This window comes from Pseudophryne corroboree, chromosome 3 (assembly GCF_028390025.1).
Source record: "Pseudophryne corroboree isolate aPseCor3 chromosome 3, aPseCor3.hap2, whole genome shotgun sequence".
NCBI lineage: Eukaryota > Metazoa > Chordata > Amphibia > Anura > Myobatrachidae > Pseudophryne > Pseudophryne corroboree.
The window spans coordinates 25360747-25379489 of record NC_086446.1 but is presented as its reverse complement, the minus strand read 5'-3'; the positions used below and the strand labels follow the sequence as shown (position 1 = coordinate 25379489).

Sequence of the window (18743 nt, the reverse complement as noted above, 5' to 3'; positions counted from 1 at the left end):
TTGATTTAACTTCAACACTTCCTACGCCCAGTGAACAAAGACTGGGTTTGGGTCACACGGACCTGGCCAATTGGGGCTTCCCTCTTACCATTAGTAACCATCTGTTGCTGACTCTACCCACTGCACAGTGGGAGGGTATGTCCCTGCCACCACCAGGCTCCTAATCCCTGTGGCACCTGGAATGTTTCTGCTCGGGCTCCTACCATTGGCACCTGAATATTGCTTGCTGCTGTCGACACGCTTTTGCCACACCTCCTGTCTGGCTTCAGTTAACCCCCATTGGTCACTGACCTGGATTAGGTCCTGCACAGTAGTTTGGCAGAGTGCAAAGCTTGGAGATGCTGGGGGACCTAAGGACAGGTGAAGAATGGAACTGCATTTGGCTCATTCCTGTTGGTTGCAAGATGAAGGCATTCAGAGATAGGCAGCACAGATCCCCTGGCAGGGTTTCCTGCCCACTGAGTGGAAGCTCTTTGGAGCTCCATGAAAGCACTTAGATGGCTGGGTAACCAGCTCTCTGCTCTGTCTTCCCATGCTGCTCCAAGGGGGGGGGGGGGGGGGGACTATCTGGGAAGGCATTGTTTTCCTAAGAAAGGGCTGGGGAATCTAGCAGCCCACACAGAGCTCTGGATTTCCCCAGAGACACAAGTGCACTTTAACATCCCCTTAACATATATTTAAATACCCTGCACCTATATACATAGTTTGTGCTTGGTGCCTTGCAGCTGGTTACACAGGGCACATACCCTTATACCACAATGCATTTTAATACTTTATTTTCCACTGCCCACCGCTGGGCTCCCTTGCACGCTGGGACTGCTGGGGTTCTCCCTCTGGGTCGTTCTACACATAACTGTCTAAGCACCACTCCGTTAGGGCTGCGGGTGCTCCTTGCGCTCCCTGTCAACAGGGGTGTGGCTTTTCTGTAATGCTGAGGCACTGGGAGCAAAGCTTTCGGACCTCAGCAATCAGCACTCTGCCTTCCCCTCACAGGGAGCTGCCTAGCAAAAATAATGTTTGCTCTGCCGCAGCCTGGATCCTTGCAGGTGGCAGTGAATTGTGTAACCCCCGGTACGCTGGGGGAGCTGCTGCAGCTGAGACACTAGCCCCGGAGCTGCAAGGCTTTGTGTGCATGCTGCTGGGGACTGGGAGCTCTGCTCCCAGTATTAGACCGGGCAGGGAGAACGGAGCCGCTGCAGCCCAGAGCTGTTGCTGTGCGGGAGGGGGCGGGCTGGCGGAGGGTGGTCGCCATTTAGGGGGCACGGTCCGGGTAATGCAGGCTTTTGAACTTGTGCGGGGGGGGGGGGGCGGCCTGACATGCAGGGCGGACTAGCCCTGTGCTGGGCGTCCCCCTGCATGTCTGTGTGACTGATCGTGCACATCTACGATCAGGTCTGAATTAGGTCCATAGTCCATACCTGTGTTCACTCTACAAACAAGGAGTATCTGAAATCTAGTTTCACCTTTATGTCATTTATACCCAAGGGTCCAGATACGGATCAACAGAATTCTGTAATTGTGACAGGAATTGATTTTATGGTGTCTTGTTCAGCTCACTCCAAAATTATATGATCACTTAAGACGATGGGGCTCCCTGGCATGTACTCATTGATTGAATGCTAAAACCATTATCAAACCTGAATATATACTGAACCTTTGTTAATAAAACTGTGTTGTATTGGGTTTTTGGTGTGATGACTCTTTCATGTTCAAATATTAACACCTTGATGTCTAAGATCCTAGTTCCACCGGGAACGGATATAAAGCAAATGACATAGATCAGGAACTGAGATAAAGAAGAACCCTGGACGCTGGCCTCCAAGATATAAATGTTTTGAACACAATATGAACGTTCTGTCATTTGCTAGATACAGACTTACAGTGGCGGTGACAAGTCCCAAATGTCTTTGTTTTGTATTATCTATGCAGTGTCCAGACAATACCTTGTTTTTATCAAGAAAATACCATTAGTTACTTATTTCTCTTACAAAGAAAAGACAATCTCCCCAAGAAAACACAATTTTTTTTAATTAAATTGCAAAAAAACACAAATACATTTACTTTTTTCTAACCACAACCAAGAACTACTTTGTGGTTTCTGAATCGCCGTTAATCCAAAGCAACAAAGAAGAAGAGTTTCCAAAATAAACTAATAAAATCTGTTTAGAAAATGAATAATGCATTTTATCTTTTACGTGTTTGACTGCAATGTATAAAATGTAGACGCTATGTAACAATGTGGTCTGTTATTCCTGTGGAGAGTGAGGCCAATTACTAACAAAATAAACAGAACACAGTAAAGCTGGGTACACACTAGATGATGTCGCCCCATCCTGCGGATCAGAGCAACATATCGGGAACATCGTCTAGTGTGTACCGATGATATGCACACTCCTGCGAGCCAATAGCAACATCCCTGCAGCAAGGCCAATGGGGGATGTCACTAGCGATTACATGCTGCAGAATTCATCATGTCATGTAGCTCTCTCCTACACTTGCCACATGCAGGGTCCCGTCGACAGCGATATTGTGCTGGGAACACATTGCTTAGTAAGTACCCAGCTTTAGTTTCAACCGAGTGATCTACTCCAGTCTTATAGGTCATCCATTCCAATTGTCTGCGAATGGTTAACTCAAATTGCTCAAATAACGTTTTAAATCAGCTCATAGAAATGCTTTTCTGCTGTGTGAAATCTGATGTATAACAAGATGAGATTTCAGTGTAAAACATTTCCCACTCAGAACATCTCGCCTGTGTGACTTCTCTGATGTCTAACCAGATGTGATTTCAGTTTAAAACATTTCCCACACTCAGAACATGGAAATGGCCTCTCACCTGTGTGAGTTCTCTGATGTCTAACAAGTTCTAGTTTCCATGTAAAACATTTCCCACACTCAGAACATGGAAATGGCCTCTCGTCTGTGTGAGTTCTCTGGTGTCTAACAAGTTCTGGTTTCCGTGTAAAACATTTCCCACACTCAGAACATGAAAATGGCATCTCCCCTGTGTGACTTCTCTGATGTTTAACAAGATCTGATTGGTTTGTAAAATGTATCCCACAGTCAAAGCATGAAAATGGTTTCTCAACTGTGTGACTTCTCTGATGTCTAACCATATGTGATTTCAGTGTAAAACATTTCCCACACTCAGAACATGGAAATGGCCTCTCGCCTGTGTGACTTCTCTGATGTCTAACAAGTTCTTGTTTCCGTGTAAAACATTTCCCACACTCAGAACATGGAAATGGCCTCTCGCCTGTGTGACTTCTCTGATGTCTAATAAGCTCTGATTTAAATGTAAAACATTTCCCACACTCGGAACATGAAAATGGCATCTCCCCTGTGTGACTTCTCTGATGTGTAACAAGACCTGATTTCTCTGTAAAACATTTCCCACACTCAAAGCAGGGAAATGGCCTCTCACCTGTGTGACTTATATGTTGTATAACAAGACCTGATTCCTGTGTAAAACATTTCCTACGCTCAGAGCATGAAAATGGCTTTTCACCCGTGTGACGTCTCTGATGTGTAACTAGACTTGTTTTCTGTGTAAAACATTTCCCACACTCAGAACATGAAAATGGTGTTTTACTTGTGTGTATTCTCTGATGTATAACAAGACGTGATTTGTGTGTGAAACACTTTCCACACTCATAACAGGGAAATATTTTATCAGGTGTATGAGCTGCACTGTGTGTAACAAAAGCTGAGGTATTAGGAGAACAGTAATCATAATTAGAGGGATTGGATGATATATTTAGCATAATGGGGTTGTCTCTTGGAAAATCCTGCGTGATGTCATCTTCTATTTTAATATCTGAAGACAAGGTGAGATCTCCCGCCAAGGCGTTCCTGATTGTGCCTCCATCTGCTGGAAATAAAATAATGGACTTTTTACTCATCATAAAATCTCTTCCTCAGAATCCATCTGGGAGATACTGCATCATGATCTCTGGGTTAGAGTGTCGGCTATGGAGGTTAGGCACAAAAAAAACCAGTAAAAGCTGACTCCTCCCCCTCTAACCCCTCCCACCTCCAGCAGAGCCTCAGTCTACGTTTAGCCAAGCCGCATGGAGGAAGCACATAAGAAACAAAGTCAAGAAAACCAGACAAGAAGTGAGGGATCGCAGTGTCCCCCAGATGGATTCAGAGGAAGAGATTTTACAGTGAGTAAAAAAATCCCATTTCCTCTATCATCCATCTGGGGGACACTGCATCATAAACTCTGGGAATTCCCAAAGCAAGCTAAGAGAGAGGGAGGGGGGGGGGGAATGGTGCACCCACACTTGAGACAGCACAGCCAAACCAAGATTCTTCCAAACCAAAGGTATGGAACTGATAACATTTAGTAAAGGTGTGCACAGACGACCAGGTTGCAGCCCTGCACAGCTGTTCCACTGAGACACCACAGTGAAGCGCCCAAGACGCACCAACAGCGCAAGTCAAATGAGCCTGCAGTGGAGCCGGACCAGATAAATCTGAAGACACATAAACCTGACGGATAGTCGATGTAACCCAACGGGCAATGATGTTCTTGGAGGCTGGCCATCCCCTTTGTAGCGTCTACAAGGACCAAAAGACTCTCTCTTTGTGCGGCGCAAGACAAGTAGATCTTCAAATCCTGAACAATGTCCAAGGCAAGGGACGGTGTATCCTGCCAAGACAAAGAACCCGGAGTAAAAGCTGGACGAACAATGTCTTGGTTGAGATGGAACGCAGACACCACTTTAGGCAAAAAGGAAGGTTTCGTCCTCAAAACCACGCGGTCAGAATGAGAAGGCGAAAAGAGGTGCCTTGCAAGACAAGGCGGGCAACTCGGAAACCCGACGAGCAGATGCAATTGCTAAGAGAAACACCACCTTCAAAGTCAGAAAACACAAGTCCACCGAATCCAGAGGCTCGAATGGCAGTTTCTGAAGAGCCATAAGGCCCAAATTCAAATTCGAAGGAGGAACAGGAGACACATATGGTGGCTGTATCCGTAGAACACCCTGAACAAAACAGCGGACATCCAGAAAGGTTAGCCAACCTTCTCTGAAAAAGAACTGATAAGGCAGAGACCTGTCCCGAGAGAGAGGAGAGTCGGAGACCTTTTGACAAACCGTCATGGAGAAAGGCCAAAAGGCACGGGTGGCAAAACTCCACTGCCGAGTGCACCACAAAATGTACAAACGCCAAATTTGGTAATAAATTTTGGAGGTGACCGCCTTCCTAGAATGAAGCATCGTATTCACAACAGAAGAGGACAATGCTTTTGACCTTGATATGGTGGTTTCAAGAACCACGTCGTCAAAGCCAGACGAGGCAAATCTTGGTGACAATGCAGTCCTTGAAGGAGGAGATCTGGACAAAGTGGAAGGCAGTTTGGAGGCTCGGCCAACATGTCTTGAGTCTGAGCATACCAATGTAGACGAGGCCAATCCAGAGCAATAAGGATAACCGGAAGAGCTTCCCTCCATACTCACTGCAGCACCTGAAGGATCATGGCCAGTGGTGTACCCAAGACGAAATTGCCAAGGTGCCGTCATGATGTCCACAAAAGCAGCCTGAGGATCACTGGCGCTAGCTCTGTACTGGGGGAACTTTTTGTTAAGTCGAGATGCCATTAAGTCGATGTCAGGCCAACCCCACCTGGAGACCAGAGACAAAAATACTCCCTGGTAGAGTTCCCATTCCCTTGAATGGACTGTGTGACAATTGAGAAAGTCTGCTTCCCAACTGTCCACTCCAGGAATGAAGACAGCCGACAATGCCAGAACCCAAAGCACCGCCCACCGGAGAATGTGGGCTACCTCACTCATGGCTCTCCAACTGTGAGTCCCGCCTTGCTTGTGTAAGCAACGGCCCTTTCGTCCGACCGTATGCGAACAGGATATCCACGAAGAAGGTCCTGAAGCTGTTTCAATGCATTGCGAATGAAACTAAATTCGAGTATGTTTATTGGTAGTGTTGCTTCTAACCTGGACCACCGATCCTGAAGATGGTGATGACGAAACACAGCGGCCCAACCTGTGAGACTGGAATCTGTAGTAACCACATTCCAAATCCAGATGGAAAACAGATCATTTGGTCAGATTTGGTGTGTGAAGCCACCACTGGAGAGTGACGCGTTTGAATTGACAGGCGGAGAAGCTGCGTGTCCAACCTGAAGTCCAATGGGGATCAATGACACAGAATCTGAGATTGCAATGTCCTGGCATGGAAGCATGAAAATGGAACCGCATTGAAAACAGCTACCATTTTTCTTAGCAACCGCATGCATAGGAGCACCGACACCCGTGGCAACTGAAGAAGACTGTGTATCCTTGACTGGAAGTCCGTTACCTTGTCCGGAGGAAGGAAGACTCTCTGAACCACAGTGTCGAAGAGAAGGCCCAGGAATACCATCGGTTGCGATGGTAAAAGTCTTGACTTAATAAAGTCGATCAGCCAACCAAGGGATTGGAGTGTGTCCAACGTTAGGTCTCATTATATGACTGGAGAAGAGCCTCGAACGGGGCCTTGACATTGTATATAAGGATAAACAGTTCTAAAAGCAAACAAGGTATCATAACAGTGTCTACAACCTAATCACAAAAGTGAAAATAAGCCAGAAAATATTGTGAGTTATCTAGCTCATAGGATAGTGTCGGTGGGCTAAATACAGTGTACTGTAATACCCCTTTCACATCGCACAAATAACCCGGTACCGACACGGCATATTGCCGTGTCGAACCGGGTCAGCGTGCGATGTGAAAGCACACTGGCCGATTTAGCGGGTCGCCTGACCCGGTAAATCAACCCGGTAAAAAAGAAGGGTTTTACCCGGGTTGATTACCGGGTCAGGTGCGGTGTGAATGGGAGCCGTGTCGATGTGACACGGTTCCCATTCACAAGATAGGGAGAGGCGGCGCTGGAGATGAGCTCATCTCCCGACGCCGCCTCCACCCCCGCCCCTGCTGCTGCTGCGCGCTCCGTTGTTATGGCAACCGACCCGGTATATAACCGGGTCGGAAAGCCAGCAGCGGAGTGCAAATGCCGGATCCCACCCGGTAAGTACACATTTGTCTTACCGGGTAGGATCCGGCATTTGCAGTCTGAATGCAGCATAAGAGTTCCACAATAACTCTGCTATATGAGTAGTGTAAAGAAAAGAAAAAGAAAGAAAAACAGTGGGCTAAATACTAAATGAGTAAAAGTCCCACAATACTTGCTGTGTTACCGTACCTGTGTACAGAGAATGACAGGCATTGTCCCCCCTTTCCCCCTTCCCAGCATGCTGTAGCAGAGCAGGAGAGAGAGAGAACCAGCGGCAAAGGCTGTTTGGGGCGGAGCTTGTGGAACTCAGCCCCGGGAGATCGCCTGAGCAACTAAGAACACCCGCCCGCAGGAGCAGGTGGGGGTGGAGCTAAAGTGAGAAGAGAGAAGCTCACAAAATGGCGGCGATCCGATGCAGAGGCGAGGCTTAGTGGTGCAGAAAGTGGGACCCCAGCGTTAAGTAAAGCATGCCCCAAATGTCACTACACAAGTGCTGGCAGGATAGGGTCATAACCCAGCGCTGCCAAACCAGACACAGCGCCTCATCAGACTTCTGTGATCCGGAGGGGGGAGACCCAGGGACCACAATAGTTTAGTGACTCCCCCAGAGGCAGGACCGAGTGAGAGGAGAGCTCACAGAAGCTCCTAAACTAACTAACCTCACTCTGTTAATGCTTGTCGCCTGCAATAGGGACCCATATTGAAAGGAAAAGAAAAGAAAGAAAACCTAGCAAACAACAAGGAAGAAAGGAAAAAGTGTTCCATCCTCCAAAGCACAAAAAAATGGAGGTGGGAGGGGTTAGAGGGGGAGGAGTCAGCTTCTAGTGTTTTCAGTGCCTAACCTCCATAGCTCACACTCCAACCCAGAGGTCCTGACGCAACATCCCTCAGATGGATGATAGAGGAAACTGTATTATTATTATTATTCACAGATCTTTATATAGAACACATATATTACACTGTACAGATCATTCACATCAGTCCCACCAGAGGAGCTTACACTCTATGGCCCTCATTCCGAGTTGTTCGCTCGTTCTTTTTCATCGCATCGCAGTGAAAATCCGCTTAGTACGCATGCGCAAAGTTCGCACTGCGACTGCGCCAAGTAACTTTACTATGATGAAAGTATTTTTACTCACGGCTTTTTCATCGCTCCGGCGATCGTAATGTGATTGACAGGAAATGGGTGTTACTGGGCGGAAACACGGCGTTTCAGGGGCGTGTGGCTGAAAACGCTACCGTTTCCGGAAAAAACGCAGGAGTGGCCGGAGAAACGGTGGGAGTGCCTGGGCGAACGCTGGGTGTGTTTGTGACGTCAACCAGGAACGACAAGCACTGAACTGATCGCACAGGCAGAGTAAGTCTGAAGCTACTCTGAAACTGCTAAGTAGTTAGTAATCGCAATATTGCGAATACATCGGTCGCAATTTTAAGAAGCTAAGATTCACTCCCAGTAGGCGGCGGCTTAGCGTGTGTAACTCTGCTAAATTCGCCTTGCGACCGATCAACTCGGAATGAGGGCCTATATTCCCTACCATACGCATACATTAGGTTTCATTTATTATCAAAAGCCACTTAACCTACCAGTATGATTTTTGGAGGAATTGTGTAAACACATACAAACTCCACACAGATTGCACCTTGCTCGTAAATTTAACTCATGACTTCAGTGCCGTGAGACAGCAATGCTAACCACTACACCACCATCTTACTATTACTAACAAAGAGGTTTAGCTGATTCATTTCAACTTACAAACTTTGGGGAGTATTCAATTACCTGCGGTACTTTACTGCATAAATAATCCCCCGGTGACTATTCAATTATCCCTGATACACGGTACTTATTGGGAATTCTTTTTTTCGTGTGCGCATAATCCAAGATGAGCAACCCGCAAAGCCGCGATAACACATGGGATCGGGGACTTATCCCTGCTGCCTCCCCCGCTCTGTGCCCTGTACCATTCCCCTACCCTGTCCTGCTGCCTACCTGCTCTGTGCCCTGCACCATTCCCCTACCCTGTCCTGCTGCCTCCCCCGCTCTGTGCCCTGTACCATTCCCCTACCCTGTCCTGCTGCCTCGCCCGCTCTGTGCCCTGCACCATTCCCCTACCCTGTCCTGCTGCCTACCTGCCCTGTGCCCTGTACCATTCCCCTACCCTGCCTTGCTGCCTCTCCCGCTCTGTGCCCTGCATCATTCCCCTACCCTGTCCTGCTGCCTCCCACGCTCTGTGCCCTGCACCATTCCCCTACCCTGTCCTGCTGCCTCCCCGCTCTGTGTCCTGCACCATTCCCCTACCCTGTCCTGCTGCCTCCCCCTCTGTGCTCTGCACCATTCCCCTACCCTGTCCTGCTGCCTCCCACGCTCTGTGCTCTGCACCATTCCCCTACCCTGTCCTGCTGCCTCCCTGCTCTGTGCCCTGCACCATTCCCCTACCCTGTCCTGCTGCCTCCCCCTCTGTGCTCTGCACCATTCCCCTACCCTGTCCTGCTGCCTCCCCCGCTCTGTGCCCTGCACCATTCACCATACCCTGTCCTGCTGCCTCCCCCGCTCTGTGCCCTACACCATTCACCTACCCTGTCCTGCTACGTCCCACGCTCTGTGCCCTGCACCATTCCCCTACCCTGTCCTGCTGCCTCCCACGCTCTGTGCCCTGCTCCATTCCCATACCCTGTCCTGCTGCCTCCCCGCTCTGTGCCCTGCACCATTCCCCTACCCTATCCTGATGCCTCCCACGCTCTGTGCTCTGCACCATTCCCCTACCCTGTCCTGCTGCCTCCCCCTCTGTGCTCTGCACCATTCCCCTACCCTGTCCTGCTCCCTACCTGCTCTGTGCCCTGCACCATTCACCTACCCTGTCCTGCTGCCTCCCCCGCTCTGTGCCCTACACCATTCACCTACCCTGTCCTGCTGCCTCCCCGCTCTGTGCCCTGCACCAATCCCCTACACTGCCCTGCTACCTCCCCCGCTCTGTGCCCTGCACTATTCCCCTACCCTGTCCTGCTGCCTCCCCCGCTCTGTGCCCTGCTCCATTCCCCTACCCTGTCCTGCTGCCTCCCCCGCTCTGTGCCCTGCACCATTCCTCTTCCCTGTCCTGCTGCCTCCCCCGCTCTGTGCCCTGCACCATTCCCCTACCCTGTCCTGCTGCCTCCCGGCTCTGTGCCCTGCACCGATCTCCTACCCTGTCCTGCTACCTCCCCAGCTCTGTGCTCTGCACCATTCCCCTACCCTGTCCTGCTGCCTCCCCCGCTCTGTGCCCTGCACCATTCCCCTACCCTGTCCTGCTACGTCCCACGCTCTGTGCCCTGCACCATTCCCGTACAGTGTCCTGCTGCCTCCCCCGCTCTGTGCCCTACACCATTCACTTACCCTGTCCTGCTGCCTCCCACGCTCTGTGCTCTGCACCATTCCCCTACTCTGTCCTGCTGCCTCCCCCACTCTGTGCCCTGCACCATTCCCCTACCCTGTCCTGCTGCCTCCCCCGCTCTGTGCCCTGCACCATTCCCCTACCCTGTCCTGCTGCCTCCCTGCTCTGTGCCTGCACCATTCCCCTACCACGTCCTGCTGCCTCCCCGCTCTGTGCCCTGCACCATTCCCCTACACTGTCCTGCTGCCTACCTGCTCTGTGCCCTGCACCATTCACCTACCCTGTCCTACTGCCTCCCCCGCTCTGTGCCCTGCACCATTCCCCTACCCTGTCCTGCTGCCTCCCTGTTCTGTGCCCTGCACCATTCCCCTACCCTGTCCTGCTGCCTTCCCCGCTCTATGCCCTGCACCATTCCCCTCCCCTGTCCTGCTGCTTCCCCTGCTCTGTGCTCTGCACTATTTCTCTTCCCTGTCCTGCTGCCTCCCCTGCTCTGTGCCCTGCACTATTACCCTGCCCTGTCCTGCTGCCTCCCCCGCTCTGTGCCCTGCACCATTCCTATTCCCTGTCCTGCTGCCTCCCCCGCTCTGTGCCCTGCACCATTCCTCTTCCCTGTCCTGCTGCCTCCCCTACTCTGTGCCCTGCGCCATTCCCCTACGATGTCCTGCTGCCTCCATGCTCTGTGCCCTGCACCATTCCCCTACCCTGTCCTGCTGCCTCCCCTGCTCTGTCCCCTGCACCAATCCCCTACCCTGCTGCCTCCCCTGCTCTCTGCCCTGCACCAATCCCCTTCCCTGTCCTACTGCCTCCCCCCTCTGTGCCCTGCACCATTCCCCTACCCTGTCCTGCTGCCTCCTTGCTCTGTGCCCTGCACCATTTCCCTACCCTGTCCTGCTGCCTCCCCGCTCTGTGCCCTGCACCATTCCCCTACCCTGTCCTGCTGCCTCCCCTGCTCTGTGCTCTGCACCATTCCCCTCCCCTGCTCTCTGCCCTGCACCATTCCCCTTCCCTGTCCTGCTGCCTCCCCCCTGTGCCCTGCACCATTCCTCTTCCCTGTCCTGCTGCCTCCCCCGCTCTGTGCCCTGCACCATTCCTCTTCCCTGTCCTGCTGCCTCCCCCGCTCTGTGCCCTGCACCAATCCCCTACCGTCCTGCTGCCTCCCCTACTCTGTGCCCTGCACCATTCCCCTACCCTGTCCTGCTGCCTCCCCCACTCTGTGCCCTGCACCAATCCCCTACCCTGTCCTGCTGCCTCCCCTACTCTGTGCCCTGCACCATTCCCCTACCCTGTCCTGCTACCTCCCCAGCTCTGTGCTCTGCACCATTCCCCTACCCTGTCCTGCTGCCTCCCCTACTCTGTGCCCTGCACCATTCCCCTACCCTGTCCTGCTACCTCCCCAGCTCTGTGCTCTGCACCATTCCCCTACCCTGTCCTGCTGCCTCCCCCGCTCTGTGCCCTGCACCATTCCCCTACCCTGTCCTGCTACCTCCCCCGCTCTGTGCCCTACACCATTCACTTACCCTGTCCTGCTGCCTCCCACGCTCTGTGCTCTGCACCATTCCCCTACTCTGTCCTGCTGCCTCCCCCACTCTGTGCCCTGCACCATTCCCCTACCCTGTCCTGCTGCCTCCCCCGCTCTGTTCCTTGCACCATTCCCCTACTCTGTCCTGCTGCCTCCCCGCCCTGTGCCCTGCACCATTCCCCTACCCTGTCCTGCTGCCTACCTGCTCTGTGCCCTGCACCATTCACCTACCCTGTCCTGCTGCCTCCCCCGCTCTGTGCCCTGCACCATTCCCCTACCCTGTCCTGCTGCCTCCCTGCTCTGTGCCCTGCACCATTCCCCTACCCTGTCCTGCTGCCTTCCCCGCTCTGTGCCCTGCACCATTCCCCTCCCCTGTCCTGCTGCTTCCCTGCTCTGTGCTCTGCACCATTTCTCTTCCCTGTCCTGCTGCCTCCCTGCTCTGTGCCCTGCACTATTCCCCTGCCCTGTCCTGCTGCCTTCCCCGCTCTGTGCCCTGAACCATTCCTCTTCCCTGTCCTGCTGCCTCCCCCGCTCTGTGCCCTGCACCATTCCTCTTCCCTGTCCAGCTGCCTCCCCCGCTCTGTGGCCTGCACCATTCCTCTTCCCTGTCCTGCTGCCTCCCCCGCTCTGTGCCCTGCACCAATCCCCTACCCTGTCCTGCTGCCTCCCCTGCTCTGTGCCCTGCACCATTCCCCTACCCTGTCCTGCTGCCTCCCCCGCTCTGTTCCCTGCACCATTCCCCTACCCTGTCCTGCTGCCTCCCCGCTCTGTGCCCAGCACCATTCCCCTACCCTGTCCTGCTGCCTCCCCCGCTCTGTGCCCTGCACCATTCCCCTACCCTGTCCTGCTGCCTCCCCGCTCTGTGCCCAGCACCATTCCCCTACCCTGTCCTGCTGCCTCCCCCACTCTGTGCCCTGCACCATTCCTCTTCCCTGTCCTGCTGCCTCCCCCGCTCTGTGTCCTGCACTATTCCCCTGCCCTGTCCTGCTGCCTCCCCCGCTCTGTGCCCTGCACCATTCCTCTTCCCTGTCCTGCTGCCTCCCCCGCTCTGTGCCCTGCACCATTCCTCTTCCTTGTCCTGCCGCCTCCCCCGCTCTGTGATACCATCATTCTGTGTTCCTCTGCCATATTGCTCTCCTTCCCTCTCAGCGTTTATCTGCAGTGACTCATTGGCCTAATTTAGCAGCATGACATTGGTGTGGCTGCTCTGCCTGAGGATGACCAGAGGACCATATAGAGGCTGCTGCTACATATATATATATATATCTCTATATATATATATATATCTCTATATCTATATATCTATAACCTCTTGGAGCACTTTGTGTAGTGTGGACGCAGTAGTTGGTAAGTAAGGTAAGACGCTTTTTAGAAAAATTGCTCAAAAAAGAGTAAGACTATAAAAATAAAAAAGCTTATGGCTGCTAAAAACCAGCAGCCCATTTGACCAGGGTCCGGCTCCAGCCGCACCAAACAAAAAACTGAATTGCCTGAGCCCGCTGCATTATGGGAGGCCAAAAGCTTTGATCGTTGGTGCCAATCTGCTGTCGCTAGGCTCTTCAAAGCTGCTCTATTGAGGCTCCATGCCATACAGCCCAGGAAGCCTCAACAGCACGAGTCAAGTGGGCCCTAACTGAAGCCGGAACCGTTACATTTGAAGACAAATACGCCTGCTGAATGGCGGCAGTGGCCCATCTAGCAATGGATACCTTAGAGGCTGGCCAGACTCTTTTTGGATCATCAATTATTACAAACAGGGAAACAGCACATCTTAGAGACACAGTACTTTCCATATAAATGCATAATGCCCTCACCACATCCAACAGGGCTAAAGAAGAAGCTTCCATAGAAGCTGAAGCCTGGTGGAAGGCTGGGAGAACTACGTCCTGATTGATGTGGAATGGTGACACAACCTTAAGAAGAAATGAAGGTTTAGTGCGTAAAACCACTCTGTCCTCATGAAATATGAAAAGTGGTGATCTACAGTAAAGGGCTGCTAATTCCGAGACTCTTCTAGCAGAGACAATCGCCAGCAAAAAGACAACTTTCAAAGTGAGTTATCGCAATTCCACCGAATCCAAAGGTTCAAACAATGCTTTTTGAAGCACCCCCAAAACCAAATTTAAGTCCCATGGAGGAACCGGCAGGATATGCGGAGGGTGTATGCGAATAACTCCCTGTAAGAAAGCTTGAATCTCAGCAATGCCCGCCAATTTCCTTTGAAATTTTAAGGGATAAACAGGGATGAAACTTGTCCTCTGAGAGAGGACAACCTATACCGTCTTGTCAATCCATCCTGCAAAAAAGTACAACAAACGAGAAAAGCTAAACCTCTCAGATCTGAATTCATTACATTCACACCAGGAAATGTATATTCTCCAAACTCGATGATATATCTTTGAGGTGACTGGTTTGCAAGCCTGTATCATGGGTTTCACTACCGACTGTGAAAACCTTTTAGCAATCAATATCTTGGACTTAATTACCATGCCGTCGAAGCCAACCAAGATAAACTGGGGTGACGGCAAAGGGCCCTGAATTCTGGCCGCAGAGGTAGACGGAATGGCTTGTCTACCAACATGCTCTGCAAACTTACGTACCAGTGTCAGCACGGCCAATCTCCCAGAGGAAGACCCTAACAGGTCGAAACGCGTTGGAGCTACCCATCTATACTACATTGGACTGAGGACGAATATTCACTACAAAGAAGGACAGTACTGCTAATCCTTTCCGCAAACCATCCGGTCACGTGATCCGGAGTTCCGGAAGCAACCGGTTGCCAGGCGACGGAAGAAGCCCGAGACAGCGGAGAGTGGAAGGCGGAGGGGAAGGGAGAAGGTAAGTCCCTGTAGGAGGAGGAGAGGCGCGGCCAGCCGCTCGGAGAGCTCCGGCCGGGTCCACTTCGCCTCTGTGACAGGCGCACACCCCAGGTCAGCGGCCCCACAGAGCGGGCCTGATTCGGGCGCTCTACTGTGGGACGTGCTGCAGGAGGAATAGCGCCAGTCCAGGGTCCTTATTCTCCACTCTAACCAAAGCATACACTACCGCTGTCAACTGTTCATCACTTCACAAGAGAATCCTTCACTTCAGAGCACAGATTAGCGGGACGCCGCTGTCTGTATAGACTTGTAAACCGTTTGGACTTTAGTACATATTATCATTAATATTTTTTTGTGGCATTTTTCTTTTTCTTTTTTTCGACTTTACAAAGATTACAGCATTTGTTCTTTCAATTGAACCTTGCACTTCAGAATTTAAGCTCAAACCAGGAGCGTGCCCCAATCACTGATTGACTTTTAAACCGAATTTATACCTGTTGGGAAAGAAAGTATCTCAGCATCTTAGAATAAACAACCTTAAGTATATTACCTGCTTTTTCATTATTGATTTTAGTTTCACTTTATAACCGTATCATTCACCACTACAAATAGGGTTTGAGCGCTGGTTCCCTGTGGATTTATCCACATCTGTATACTTACCATTTAAGGGGGGGTGGGACACCCCTCATTACCAGCAGCACACCCCGCCTCAGATTAACACCTCAGTGCGCAGAGAACCCATTTCTGTATATCTACCAGAATGACAGGCCTTACTACTAATCGAATCCTCTGAAGTACCCTTGGTAACATTACCAGAGGAAGAAAGATGCAACCCAACTGGAACAACCAGGGTGCTGTCATGGCATCCACCAGGGATGCCTGAGGATCCTGAAACTGAGATCCGTTGCTCGGAAGCTTCCTGTTGAGATGGGAGCCCCTCAGCATACAAAGCTTCCCCAAATTACCCCCAGCACATGCAGCGCCCCCCATATTACCCCTCAGTACACACAGAAATGCCATATTACCCCTCAGTACACACACCATCCCCATATTACTCCTCAGTACATGAAGCATCCCCCATATTACCCCTCAGTATACACAGCATCTCCTGATGTGTGAGATACAACAGAGAGTGTGGGGAGGAGACTGGTTAGATCTCTGGGCTGGTAACACACAGTGACATGATGTGAGGGGAGAGCAGGAGTATAATAGGGGCTGATGGCTTCTGATGTATGAGATACACCAGAGAGTGTGGGGAGGAGACTGGTCAGATCTCTGGGCTGGTAACACACAGTGACATGATGTGAGGGGGAGAGCAGGAGTATAATAGGGGCTGATGTACCCTGATGTATGAGATACACCAGAGAGTGTGGGGAGGAGACTGGTCAGATCTCTGGGCTGGTAACACACAGTGACATGATGTGAGGGGGAGAGCAGGAGTATAATAGGGGCTGATGGCTCCTGATGTATGAGATACACCAGAGAGTGTGGGGAGGAGACTGGTCAGATCTCTGGGCTGGTAACACACAGTGACATGATGTGAGGGGGAGAGCAGGAGTATAATAGGGGCTGATGACTCCTGATGTATGAGATACACCAGAGAGTGTGGGGAGGAGACTGGTCAGATCTCTGGGCTGGTAACACACAGTGACACGATGTGAGGGGGAGAGCAGTAGTATAATAGGGGCTGATGGCTCCTGATGTATGATATACACCAGAGAGTGTGGGGAGGAGACTGGTCAGATCTCTGGGCTGGTAACACACAGTGACATGATGTGAGGGGGAGAGCAGGAGTATAATAGGGGCTGATGGCTCCTGATGTATGAAATACACCAGAGAGTGTGGGGAGGAGACTGGTCAGATCTCTGGGCTGGTAACACACAGTGACACGATGTGAGGGGGAGAGCAGGAGTATAATAGGGGCTGATGGCTCCTGATGTATGATATACACCAGAGAGTGTGGGGAGGAGACTGGTCAGATCTCTGGGCTGGTAACACACAGTGACATGATGTGAGGGGAGAGCAGGAGTATAATAGGGGCTGATGGCTCCTGATGTATGATATACACCAGAGAGTGTGGGGAGGAGACTGGTCAGATCTCTGGGCTGGTAACACACAATGACATGATGTGAGGGGGAGAGCAGGAGTATAATAGGGGCTGATGTATCCTGATGTATGAGATACACCAGACAGTGTGGGGAGGAGACTGGTCAGATCTCAGGGCTGGTAACACACAGTGACATGATGTGAGGGGGAGAGCAGGAGTATAATTGTGGCTGATGGCTCCTGATGTATGATATACACCAGAGAGTGTGGGGAGGAGACTGGTCAGATCTCTGGCCTGGTAACACACAGAGACATGATGTGAGGGGGAGAGCAGGAGTATAATAGTGGCTGATGTGTCCTGATGTATGAGATACACCAGACAGTGTGGGGAGGAGACTGGTCAGATCTCTGGGCTGATAACACAAAGTGACACGATGTGAGGGGGAGAGCAGGAGTATAATAGGGGCTGATGTATCCTGATGTATGAGATACACCAGACAGTGTGGGGAGGAAACTGATCAGATCTCTGGGCTGATAACACAAAGTGACACGATGTGAGGGGGAGAGCAGAAGTATAATAGGGGCTGATAGCTCCTGATGTATAAGATACATCAGAGAGTGTGGGGAGGAGACTGGTCAGATCTCTGGGCTGGTAACACACAGTGACATGATGTAAGGGGGAGAGCAGGAGTATAATAGGGGCTGATGGCTCCTGATGTATGAGATAGACCAGAGAGTGTGGGGAGGAGACTGGTCAGATCTCTGGGCTGGTAACACACAGTGACATGATGTGAGGGGGAGAGCAGGAGTATAATAGGGGCTGATGGCTCCTGACGTATGAGATACACCAGAGAGTGTGGGGAGGAGACTGGTCAGCTCTCCGGCCTGGTAATACACAGTGACATGATGTGAGGGGGAGAGCAGGAGTATAATAGGGGCTGATGGCTCCTGATGTATGAGATACACCATACAGTGTGGGGAGGAGACTGGTCAGATCTCTGGGATGGTAACACACAGTGACATGATGTGAGGGGGAGAGCAGGAGTATAATAGGGGCTGATGGCTCCTGATGTATGATATACACCAGAGAGTGTGGGGAGGAGACTGGCCAGATCTCTGGGCTGGTAACACACAGTGACATGATGTGAGCGGGAGAGCAGGAGTATAATAGGGGCTGATGTATCCTGATGTATGAAATACACCAGACAGTGTGGGGAGGAGACTGGTCAGATCTCTGGGATGGTAACACACAGTGACATGATGTGAGGGGGAGAGCAGGAGTATAATAGGGGCTGATGGCTACTGATGTATGATATACACCAGAGAGTGTGGGGAGGAGACTGGCCAGATCTCTGGGCTGGTAACACACAGTGACATGATGTGAGCGGGAGAGCAGGAGTATAATAGGGGCTGATGTATCCTGATGTATGAGATACACCAGACAGTGTGGGGAGGAGACTGGTCAGATCTCTGGGCTGGTAACACAGAGTGACATGATGTGAGGGGGAGAGCAGGAGTATAATAGGGGCTGATGGCTCCTGATGTATGATATACACCAGAGAGTGTGGGAAAGAGACTGGCCAGATCTCTGGGCTGGTAACACACAGTGACATGATGTGAGCGGGAGAGCAGGAGTATAATAGGGGCTGATGTATCCTGATGTATGAGATACACCAGACAGTGTGGGGAGGAGACTGGTCAGATCTCTGGGCTGGTAACACACAGTGACATGATGTGAGGGGGAGAGCAGGAGTATAATAGGGGCTGATGGCTCCTGATGTATGAGATACACCAGAGAGTGTGGGGAGGAGACTGGTCAGATCTCTGGGCTGGTAACACATAGTGACATGATGTGAGGGGGAGAGCAGGAGTATAATAGGGGCTGATGTCTCCTGATGTATGAGATGCACCAGAGAGTGTGGGGAGGAGACTGGTCAGATCTCTGGGCTGGTAATACACAGTGACATGATGTGAGGG

General features: G+C 51.4%; 1 protein-coding gene across 1 annotated transcript in view; it reads right to left on the bottom strand.

Moving 5' to 3' along the window:
* Nucleotides 1-2006: 2006 nt before the first annotated feature.
* Nucleotides 2007-18743, bottom strand: part of LOC135054573 (zinc finger protein OZF-like) — a 58037-nt gene continuing 41300 nt past the window's right edge. Inside the window, exon 6 of the mRNA XM_063957732.1 lies at nucleotides 2007-3868. Coding sequence (XP_063813802.1) covers nucleotides 2739-3868 — 1130 coding nt within the window. The 3' untranslated portion in view covers nucleotides 2007-2738. The remainder of the gene's footprint in view (nucleotides 3869-18743) is intronic.